The sequence below is a fragment of the Ornithodoros turicata genome, chromosome 10 (genome assembly GCF_037126465.1).
Source record: "Ornithodoros turicata isolate Travis chromosome 10, ASM3712646v1, whole genome shotgun sequence".
In the NCBI taxonomy this organism is placed as follows: Eukaryota; Metazoa; Arthropoda; class Arachnida; order Ixodida; family Argasidae; genus Ornithodoros; species Ornithodoros turicata.
Genome location: NC_088210.1, coordinates 30642042 through 30653918, shown reverse-complemented (window position 1 = coordinate 30653918; position 11877 = coordinate 30642042). Strand labels below are relative to the sequence as shown.

The 11877-nt window shown below is 44.5% G+C and overlaps 1 protein-coding gene across 1 annotated transcript; it reads left to right on the top strand.

Annotated features, from left to right (window-relative positions):
- LOC135369784 (uncharacterized) lies at positions 1-7815 on the top strand. The gene is made up of 11 exons (XM_064603302.1): positions 1-77; positions 419-607; positions 2252-2449; positions 3341-3447; positions 4491-4696; positions 5373-5471; positions 5622-5736; positions 5817-5883; positions 6823-6885; positions 7536-7611; positions 7672-7815. Exons 1-11 carry the CDS (start codon positions 1-3, stop codon positions 7813-7815), a joined length of 1341 nt encoding a protein of 446 aa, XP_064459372.1.
- The last annotated feature ends 4062 nt before the right edge of the window (positions 7816-11877 follow it).

Sequence of the window (11877 nt, the reverse complement as noted above, 5' to 3'; positions counted from 1 at the left end):
ATGGTCCAGCGGGCTGACGTTATCAGGCTATCTGCTCGACACTTCGCCATTCCCAGTAAGGCTTATGGCTATGCAAAGTAAGTGACGGGATTCAAGTGTGGCTAGATTCAAGTCGAACACATTGGTGAAGACAGGACTCAAGCAACACAACATCTTGGCCAAATATTGGCCCAGTATTATTGACAATACTGGCTCAATACTGGGCCGACATTGCCAATATTGGGCCAACACGTTGTGCTTGCTTGGGGATGGACGTAAGGGGGTAAAGAAGGTAACTGGGTAAATGGCGTAAAGGTCAAGGTAACGAGGAGATTTTTTGTGCACTTCACCGCCCCTTTAAAGTGTCGTAGCGGTTGTAGATCCACGATAATCGTCCTCATTGTGATGCCTGATGCCTTTCTCGCGTTATCACTTTCAGGAGATATGCGTATCAACGCAAATTTAAGATTCTTCGCGTGCTTACGTACACGAGCCTCGTGATGGGGTTTCTGTACCAGGCGTCGGACGTGGTGGCAAACTACCTCGGATATCCGACAACTATCGACGTACGGGTCGAAGGATCCGAACACATCTCGGCACCTGTTGTCTCTCTGTGTTTGACCAACTGGTGAGAAAAACAAAAAGTGTGGGCTTATCAGTGTTCAACACCAATAGATTTCGTCAGCATTTCCTCGCTCGTGTTGCACGGTTGCACTCGAAACCATATGTCACAAAATAATGATTTCGTGAACGGATATATATTACGTTGTCGTGGATGGTATGTCAAAGTGGTCTCATGAACCTTACTAGCCTCTCCCGATGTATCGAAGTATATCGCCCGTCACACATTTCTTATTTTTGTAAAGTTGGCTTTACCAAGAACACACCTGTAGTGCGAGAAAGCCTCCTTTACAACGGGGAATTCTTGTTTGTTGGCAAAGTCGTCGTTGTTTTACCGCTCGGAGAAACTAATTTGCGCAGAAAGGAAATTAAATCGTTCGCTTCCGTCTGCCGTTACCAAAGAGTAAATAAAATATACGCCTGTCTTTCACCGATGAATAATATAAATAACGGCGATACCACAATTTTGCAATTCTGCCAACGAGAAATGTAGAAACCTTGTCAAGTGTGGCCAACGCGAGTGATAAAAAGATAAAAATGACACTGAAACAACTGTTTATTAAGATGCAAGCGAGCTCGCGGCAGCCTGCATTTCATCGGGTACAAAAGTGATCAACGAAAGAGATCAAAAGTGATTCGTACCTGACGAAATGCAGACTACTGCAACAAAGCTTGTACGTTAATAAACAGTAGGTTCAGTGTTTTCGTCTTTTTATCAATTCTGCCAACAAAGAATTCCATGTTATAAAGCTCGCTTCTTCGCGCTACAGGCGCGTTTCCCGGAAAGCCAACTTTACAGAAACGGTTGGTTGGTTGGTTGGCTTGGTTTGGTGTAACGAAAATAAAATGGAGATATTATGGAGACCGTGACGCTCATGAAAAATGCCAGCTGTTTCAGTTCAATTGATTGGCTGACTGATTTAGGTTTAATGTTTTACCATTTTCATGCATGATACTGTGATATTTACTTTACTGATGTTTACTGTGATATTTTTTAATTAAATATCCGGTGAAGTAAAAATTATAGTTCACGGGTGAAAATGAAAACAAAACAGCGGTCGTCGCGTGTCACACACGTCATATGTTCGTCACAGTGTCACAACGAATGCGTGTATGATATCCTTTGGCATGAGGGCTGGTTAGCGAGACAGACAAAGCGATTTATGTTGCCATCGCGGTAACCCCACGATATTTGCGTGTCAAACGAAGCCTAACAAACAACTTTATTGCGAGATGAAACGAAGAATAATTTTAAAATTAATTAAAAATAATTAATTTAAAGAAAAGTTACCTAGAACTGTTTAATGGAGCACAGTGGCTAGCATTGTGGATAGCACAGTGGATAGCAGTTACAGCATCTAGTCCCTTTGACTGCAATTACTTCTAGTTTTAGTCCCTTGGCCCATGAAAGTTACTTCTCAGCTCTGTAAATAGTCCCACTAAAGTTCGCATAGAGACTGGGTCGGGACCAACCTCTCCATGTTTTTTTCTTTCATATCCAATCCAATCCAGTCCAGTTCGTAAAGGGCATAATGGTCGTAGCAATGCATCTAGTCTCCAAAGGGCTAAAATTACTCCTCTTTTCGTAGAGAGTATTACACTCAAAGGGGTAGACGCCATACACATTCTTCTTTTGTCCCATCCAACGCAGGGTGAGCAGGGAGAAACTATGCGAAAGATACGAAGAGATGTGCAATTATACGGACACAGAGGCACAACGTCGTCGTGTGCTGGAGATCATCGACGGCGACGGCAAAGCGGGCGAACTAGCGATGGACGCCGACGAGATATTACAGATCTTGCTCGACAATCCCGGCATGTCCATTTTTCCCAGCGGATTCACCGAAGAGTATGCATCGCTCCAATTTTATCTTTCCGAGCTTTGGTCACGAACACATTTGGTCATTATTTTCTTTATTTCTTTTTCATTTTTTTTTGATGCTGATGATGTTAGCGCTGCGCCAAGCAACTAGGAGCGGGGGACAGGGGGGGGGGGTTAATATGCGTCCTGGGCTGACTTCAGGGGGTACCGTGCCGGCCGATATTCGCCTCGAAAGTTTCCGGCTATAGTTCTCCGGAAGACTTTGCAAACGAATGTCGGCATATAGTTCCCCCTGAAGTCGGCCCAGGACGCAGACTAATCCCCCCCTGTCCCCCACCTCTTCCTGCTGTCCTATCGCCTTATATGTTCACGTTTCTACGCGGTTCACAGCTACAGTTGCTTCGCGGCGCTAACACGAAACAAACGTAAAAAAACTAACGACTGCACTCTTAAAAAAGTGCGTACTTTAACTCATTTTCCTTGTCACATATATCACTCGCTTTACTCTCAAAAAGGAGTCTCCCTACTCCCTTCAGGGAATGAAGAGACCCTTTAACTCCCTACTGGGGAGTAACTGTACATTCCAAAGGGAGTGATATATGTGGCAAGGGTGTACTCCCCAAATAGGAGTTACTGTACACCTTTTTTTTTTCCGAAGAGTGTAGTGCAGAGAAAACGCAATATAGCGTGAGGTACGTTGGTGTGTTTTCTCGCTATAGTTACGGAGACTGACTATTCAAGCATTGGAATCGTCTCAAATAGTTCAACGTGCACACTGAAAGTGTTAGTTGCTCGATAATGTGAACTTAAACGAACTGTTACTACAGGTTTTTCGTGACTTTAAGTGCAAGCCAGTGTGCAACGGGTTGCCCCGATAATGGCTGTCCTGGCAGCAGACGTTTTCTGTGTCTATTACAGGAACACGATGCAGACGTTCTCCAGACTCCCCCATTACATGTGCTTTACGTTTAATTGGAGAGGAAGCGCAGACATGGATAATTTCCGAGAGGATCCAATAATGTACGGTAAGCGCGAACATCAACGTTTTAGTTGGGCAGATCGATATAAAGAAACGAACGTTTTTGGCGTCGTACGCCTAGAAGGGTAAACAGAAGAAAGCGTCCCATATAGCACAACATTATGGCTGAATATTGGTCCAATACTGGCAATACCGGCCCGATATTGGTCCACATTTGGAACAATATTGGACCTCTATTGCCAATATTGGTCTAATATTGGGCCAATATATTGTGCTGCTTGGGTAGTGGTATTCTGCTTCTAATCGTAATAGATCAACCAGTCACCCAAGCAGCACAACATCCTTTTCCAATATTGGCCCAATATGGGCAATGTCGGGCCAAGATGTTGTGTTGCTTGAGCGCACACGCATTTTGGAGGGATTATGAACCCATGATGTGACACTGTTGGCGCTAGGGCTTACACTTTACATTTTACGTTCTGTGTTTCTGTTTTAATTATTCTTAGGTGCAGTGCCTAACTGTAGCTCATACGTCGGTAAACAGACTCATGGTGGCTATCATGGGCATTCTTTACCGTCACATCATGTAGAGTGGATCATGACGTGATGATCAACATCACATCATGTGATGTCAGTGAGTGATTGGCGGTGATGTGATGTCGAAGACGACGTTAAATGCAGTACTATTATGGGTACTATGACGTGATGTGATGTTGACTTACGTTAACGACAATGGCTGTATGGGCTATGTGGGAATGTGGGTTAATTATGTGTTTTAAAGTTGATGGGTGTTGAAGTTGAAGTCGAATGATGAACTGCGATGTTAATGTCACGTGACGAACTGTGAGTAATGCCCAGTACGATGTGATGTTGGACGAATTTCTAGAAAATGGCAAGGTTTCGACGTGAAGACCAAAAAGACATTTGAAATGTTTAAAAAAGAATTTTGAACGTTTTATAGTTTTGATTACATCTTTGTTTCTGTCCGCGTCGCGACCGTATATACATATCATCCTCCCTTTCTTCTTCCATTCATTTATTTTCTGGTGCGATGCCTTCATCATGAATGAGCGAACATTTCATTTACAGAGCTGAACGTGATCGTGATGTGGTTTCCAGACCGAAGTATCGAGATGGATGAGTACGAGATGGACATGACATTTCACCACATCGACAGCCTCAGCGCTGCCACCAAACACAAGCTGTTTCTCAGACCCTCTGGAACTTTCGAATACAACTTAGAGCAGGTGATCCTCTTTAGAATGTCAGTGGCCGAGCAGACCCTGCACAGCGGGGTAAGCCGGTAGGAACGACACCAGATAAAAAAAAAAAAAAAAAAAAAAGAAAACAGGGCCAGCTGGCGTAGGGAAGAAGTGAGAAAGAGCCGGCCGTATTTTCTGAAGTTATCGTAGACGACACCAGATGACGCCACTGACTCTCTAACAATAAAACGCGGTCGCTCGTGCAGTGCGCGCCTTTGGGGGCGCGTTATACACACATGCATGTCGTTTGTTTGTTTGTAAGAAGAAAAAAAAGAAGAGAGGAGAATTTGAACTCGTCTCTCGACTACTTCTGCTACTTCTAACATAAATTCTCCAAGCCACAGCACTCTACGATCTGCCCCCTTTGGTCTTCTCCTTTATTTCTCTTTAAAAAAAAAAAAGTCGCGCGATATCGTGAAAAAAAAAAAATAATAATAAACCTCAATTTCAATTTAATATGTTTAAAAGTCTCGTGTGTACGTGAGACAATGACAGGGGGATCACATTGGGCCCCTCCCATTGTAGCCCGTTTGAACGTGCACAGTACAAGATCCCCGAAAATTTCATCTTAATTAGTACTAAAGTACTATGTTAAACACATTCATCCCTGTCCTCAAGAATCGCAACCCCTTATGCACGTACAGAGAGGTAGTGCACTTATTACGGGACAGGATATGTAATATTTTATACAAACGCCCTTGTATCGTAGACAATGCTAAAGAGGCTGGAATACCCATTCGACACCAACTGCCAGGATTACGAAAAGATGGATAAACTACCTCATTATCCAGCCTACTATACGCAAGAGGTAAGGAACGACTCATTGGTCTATTGCTGCTGAGCGCTATTGAAGACAAGGGCATAAGTATGTCTTATATGGTCTCATACCAACAAGTTCAAATTTGGTCACCTCTTTCATTGATCTACATTATCGTTTCTCAATTGATTTTTTTTAAAGATATGCTTTGCGGAATGCAAGCGCAACTTGAGTAAAGAAGATTGTAAGTGCACAGCGAAGAATTACCCGTTCAGGAATTTTCTTGACGAACCCTGGTGTACTCAAGAACACGAAGGTATTTTAACTTCAAGTCACCTATACATAATCGAATGAATAAATCGAATCAGTAAATAAATACAGTAACCGTGCACGCAGAATGTGTCGCAAGGCTTCGAGAATCACACGAGAAAGTTTGCTGGACCAAATGCAGACCACCGTGCAGGTACGCCAACGTTTTCAGGAACATAGTATATTTTAGCGGACCTGCTATGTGCCCTCCCTGCATGATGCGCGTTTGTGGTGTCGTAGTAGCCTGATGTCCGCGTCGTACTGGAAGGTGACCCGGGTTCGAATCCAGGAGGCGGCTGTGTTATTTGGGTATTTTCCCTTGGTTTTCCTCGGACGGTTTAAAACAAATGTCCGCACAGTTCCTTGTGAAGTCCGCCCAGGAAGCATAATCCTCCCTGCGATAGTCGTGACGTGGCCCGCATTAGCGTGGTCGACTACGGCAACAGTTCCATCATCCTCAACACCACCACCACCAGATCTCCCAACAACACCGAATATCCTTTGGATATACGAGTAATGTCCTAACGGATTGGTACGTCCGATGGATATCCCTCGGATATCCATCGGACGTACGGGTCCATAATAATGAGTCCGTAATAATAACGAGTTGTAAGTAATGTCCTAACGGATTCGTACGTCCGATGGATATCCCCTGGATATCCATCGGACGTACGAGTCCGTTAGGACAATATTCGTACATCTAGAGGTCGGTGTTGTTGGGGTCGTGCCACGCACCACTCCATTCCGGTGTCTACTTTATTCGTCCCCTCCTTCTACACATCGCACTTCCGCAATACCACAGCGCTTAAGGCTACGGTCCCACTTTCACCCTTCCCTGTCGCGTGTAAAAAGCTGCCACTACGGGGCGCCACCACCCTATATCCAGTTGGTGCTGGTTCACCAGCATGTGTTTTGAGCATAGTAGCCATCGGCGTGTAGTAAGCCTCTGAGGGTGTAAACCTCTTCGACGATGTCAGCGCAAAAACCCATAAATGTGGGAAAACGTTCTCACATAGGAAGTGCTGCTCTTATTACCGGTGGCTATTGTACTCTCGCCCCTCTCTCTTTCCTCTCCTTTCTATTTTTCCACCAGCGAAGTGAATTACGAGACGCGCCCTGTGAGAATCGAAAGTAACGGCCTCACGTTGGAGGAAGGGTAAGACAGAAACGTTCCTTTCTTCCTCCTTTCTACGATTTTTTTTTCTTTCGTTTTTCATTCAATAAATGTGCTGCTGCCATTTCCGACAATGTGGGAACAAACATTATCAGTGAAAGATTAATGGAGTTTGAAGAATAAACAACAGAAAGTTGAATGATGTCCAACCGACGAATGAAAACATTGGCGTTAGTTCGAGGTTGATCACAGCGGTGTATAGCCAGAGTATATTGTTTACTTTGTTCACTTGTTCGTTAGTATTGTTCTCCACTTGACAATTATTGTTTGAATAACTGTTGGGTTAAGGGACTGTATTACAAGTCTTGTCCTAACAGTCCCGACATTAACTTGTTTTTTTACTTTTCTGTCTCAATAAAGGTCTGCAGCTCTCCGTGCCTTCCCAAACAACACCGAGTATCCTCTGGACGTACGAATAACGTCCTAACAGATTCGTACGTCCGACGGATATCATTCAGATATCCATCGGACATGCGAATTCGTTGGGACGTTATTCGTACATCCAGAGGATGTTCGGTGTTGTTGGGATTAGTACTAAAATCATTCACGAGTGATTCAAAAGGGGGAAAAAGTGCTCACTGAGGCAAATTTAATCGCCCCATCAAAGCATGCGTTTTCCCCGCCATACACAGATACTACTCGGTCTCCATCAAGTACAGCATGGCCTCCAGTACTGTGAGTGTACTGCACTACATTGAAAAGTTACAGGTTAGTACTTTGGGACCATTCGAGAGAGAACGATGTTCAAGAAGGCAGTAAATGACGCAGATGACTCAGATCCTGGCTCTTATCGGTGGCTATCTTGGCGTATGGTTGGGGCTCTCCATGTACAGCATCTTCGGGATCGTCATCACAACCACCTTCGATCACTTCAAGAAGAAACAAAAGTCCAAGTACAAAGCAGCTGAGTGAGTATTAATGCGTTAGCATTAGGAGCGTCAAAGTGGGAAAAGCTGTATGTATATGTGTGCATGTTTGTGTCTGAGATGGTGAAGTCTCACCGAGGCAGAGGTATAGGTGGAGGTGTAAAGGAGGGATAAGAGGGTAAATGTAAATGAAGGTAAATGATATGAAATTGAAGTAGTTGGAGGTACGAAGGCAGAAAAAATAGGCGATGTCAAGTTGCCGGTGGTGAGTAAATCAAAGAGTGATATTAAACGGTAGGAACAACTTATTTATTTACACATGGTAAACAAGACTTTCGTGCACGAGACTGCACTTCTTCAGGTTACAAAAATGTAAACATGGTACAGGCACATATATACAGTTGAAGGGGGAGTTCTGGCATGAGAGGGTAACAGGTTGATGGAAAGGATGCAAACAAACAGATAAAAATCACAAGAACATAAATACAAAAGCAGGGGTATCAGAAGCGAAACAACGCGAGCCCAAGGGCTTATACACAGGAAACGAGAACACTTGTTGGTGACGTTCGAGGAATTAAGGATAAAAAGGGGGGGTTATGGCGACGGAATGAGGACACGGGTGCGGAGTACAAAGGTGACCAGTGGACCGTGAGAAAGTGAAGACGGAGGTGGTCTCAGGATAGAGACAAACGAAGAAAAATGTGGAAGTTGGAGAGTAGTGTGTGTGTGTTTATCATTATCTTCTTTTATTTGAAAAATTATATTTACGGGTTCAATAATTGTAGTGGGCCTGCGTGGATGTTCAAACCATGAGGCTTCAGAGACTGGAATTTTGCAATTAAAAAGGATTCGCGATTTTTGCGCTTCATGTCACTGTTATAACCCGATTCAAGGATAACGATTTTGAGGTCTGTACCTAAATCGTGTCCAGGAAGGTTAAAATGTGTAGAAACGGGTGTAGGATGGTTATTAACAATATCGGATTTATGGCCGTAAAACCTTTCCCTCATGGTGTTCGAGGTTTCTCCAATATACTGAATACAACATTTCGTGCACATAATGAGGTAACATACGTTAAAAGAGTTGCAGTGCAATCCCTGTCGGATTTCGAAAATAAAAGAGTTTGAGGTGCTCGAGATAAATGTACATGGGCTAATGAGATGACATGTTTGGCAGCGTTTGTTACCACAAGGGGAACACCCAGGATTTGGTCGGGATAGACGGGATGAAACTAGTAAGTTACGAATGTTACGTGATCGACGGAATGTGATATTGGGGGGAGCAGGAAAAATTATTTTAAGTTTTTCGTCGCTGTGAAGTATGTTGAGATGGCGGGTGAAGATGGACCCTGCGCCACTCAGTGCTTTGTTATAGGCGGTAACGAAGGATAAGGGGTTTTGTTGCTGCCGCGGTTCATGTGAAAGTAATTTATCCCGATCTAGAGATTTGCACGCGGAGAGAGCATTGTTTATAAGGTTGGGAGGGTAGTTTCGTTTTCTAAAATCGTTGGACATTTCTTCGGCGCATGCCTCAAAATCTTCTGGGTTAGAGCATATGCGTTTTAGACGTGTAAATTGACCAAAGGGGATGTTCCTCTTCTGAGTATTAGGATGGTAGCTGTTAAAATGAAGGTACTGGCGTTTGTCAGTGGGTTTCTTGTATAGATTCGTGACCAGCTTACCAGACTGTATAGAGACAGTCACGTCTAGAAAATTCACTGATGCGTGGGAAAGATTACACGTGAACTTGATGGCCTGATGTACGGAGTTAAAATGCTCGAAAAACGCAATTAAGGATGGTTCATCACCCGACCATACGATGAAAATGTCGTCAATGTACCTTAAGAAGACTAAAGGTTTGATCGGGAAGGATGCTAATGTTTTTTCTTCGAATTGCCCCATGAAAAGATTCGCATAGTTGGGAGACACGCGTGACCCCATTGCTGCACCTTGAATTTGGACAAAATGTTTTTCGTTAAATATAAAGTTGTTGTACATGAGCACAAGCTCAAGGAGCGAGAGGACAGCTGATGTCTGGAGAAATTCAGACGGGAAAGATTCAAGAAAAACTTTCACCGCATCGAGACCCTCATCGTGTGGTATGTTTGTATAAAGGGATGTAACATCCATAGTAGCCAAGATGACGTTGCTCAAATCGCTGTTCTGCTTATTAATCGAATCGACTTTGAGGAGAAAGTCATTGGTGTCTTTTACGTAAGAGGGCAGAAGCGGAGGAACGTGTTTGATACAATGGTCTAAAAGGAGAGAAATGTTTTCGGTGGGTGTGTTTATTCCTGATATTATAGGCCTGCCGGGGTTATTTTCCTTGTGTACCTTAATCAATAGGTAAAATGAACCTGGAGTAGCATTTTTGGGTCTAATGAACTCCGCAATGTTACGTGGAATAGAATCGTTAGCGATTAGCGCGCTGATCTTTTGGTTAATTGTGCGACAAAATAGTGGGGTGGGGTCAGAGTCAAGAGGCTTGTAGAACCTAGCATCACTGAGGTGCTCATTTGCTTTGCTGACGTAGTCTGAAGTATTCATCACGACAATTCCTCCGCCTTTATCAGCGGGCCTGATTATGATATCATCACGAGACTTGAGATTCCGTAGTGCTATCCTTTCTTGCTTAGATAAATTAAATGATCCCCGGTTGTCAAAAATGTTAAGAAGGCCTTTGATGTCATTGGATACTGCCTTAATATAATTGTCGATCATAGGGCTAGTTTTTGATGGGTCAGGGGTCCAGACGGAAGGTTTCTTAAATGGCGTTACTTCAGTGCGTGCACTGCCGTGAAAAAATGTTTGCAAGTGCATTCGTCTACCTAAATTTTGGAGATCATTTAGAATTTCAAATTCATCAACACCATGGGGAGTGGGGACAAAGCTCAGTCCTTTGGATAAAACGCTGGTTTCAGCTTTCCCTAACGTGACGCCTGATAGGTTAAAAACAACACTTAGTGGTGGACCTACAGAAGTATGTGGGTGGTCTAATAAAACAGTACAAAGATTAAGGCTGGTGATGTCTGTAAGGTGGATATTATCGCGACAAGCTTTCTTACACTTCGTGCGCTGTAATTGGGCGAGCTTATCGGAAGAAAAACGATTGAGTGTGAGCAATTCTTCTGGCGTTAGAGCGTGAGCTAGTTGACGGAGCTGGTTGTCTATGTCTTTGATTATGTAAGAACTTTCTGTTCGCAGAATTCTGATCAGTTCTATAGAAGCATGCGTTAATATGTTACGCCATCTCTTGGAACTACGCGGTGAGTGGAAATTGAATGTTGGGTGAACGTCAACCATTAAACCTTTGGGTACAACATTCTGTGCTATACAATCAGAGTAGAAATGGAAGTGAGAAACAAATCTAGTTTTTCTGTCTAATAACTTACGTGCCCTAAGGAACGTTGTAGAGTTTACATTGTCCGCACATAGTCAGTGAGAGCTCCTTGTGTTGTACCTCCGTGTCGCACGTCGTTGCTTCTTAGGCTGGCGTGTCCGGACCGAGGGGGTCGTGGCGGCGATAGGGGTGTCAGTCCGAACGGTGACGTCCGCGCTGCCAGGTGAACCCGGTGGGCTTCTGTTTGGGGCTACTCCGGGCGTTTGGGGATGAGGGCTGTGCACAGGGTTGGCACAGGACGTGGACTGGGTAGCACAAAGATCACGGGGAGCATTTCGCCGGGTAGGTGACCGTGTAGACGAAGGTGGCAACTTAGGACGGTTCCCGATGGAGGGGGATTCTTCGAGGTGGAAGCCGCTGGAGCTGTTGAGGTTGCGGCGTGGGCTAGCTGAGTTTGGGCGGTTCCCCGTAGTCGTTGCACTGTTACCCTCTGGGGATGGTTGACTGGGGTTGGAGCTCCCATTTGGTGCAGCAGGGGCAGCAGGGGCAGCAGACGGCTGACCGATGGGAGGGAAATCTTCGAGACGGAGGTGAAAGCCGCTGGAGCTGTTGAGGTTGCGGTTTGGGCTTGCTGAGGTGTCAGCGGTGGGAGGAAAATGCAGCTTGATTACACTCCTATAGTGGGAAGCTAGGACTTTCGCGCCTCGAGAATTCAGATGGTGGCCGTCCAACGCAAGTAGATCCCATGGGGACTGATCCAAGGTGTAGT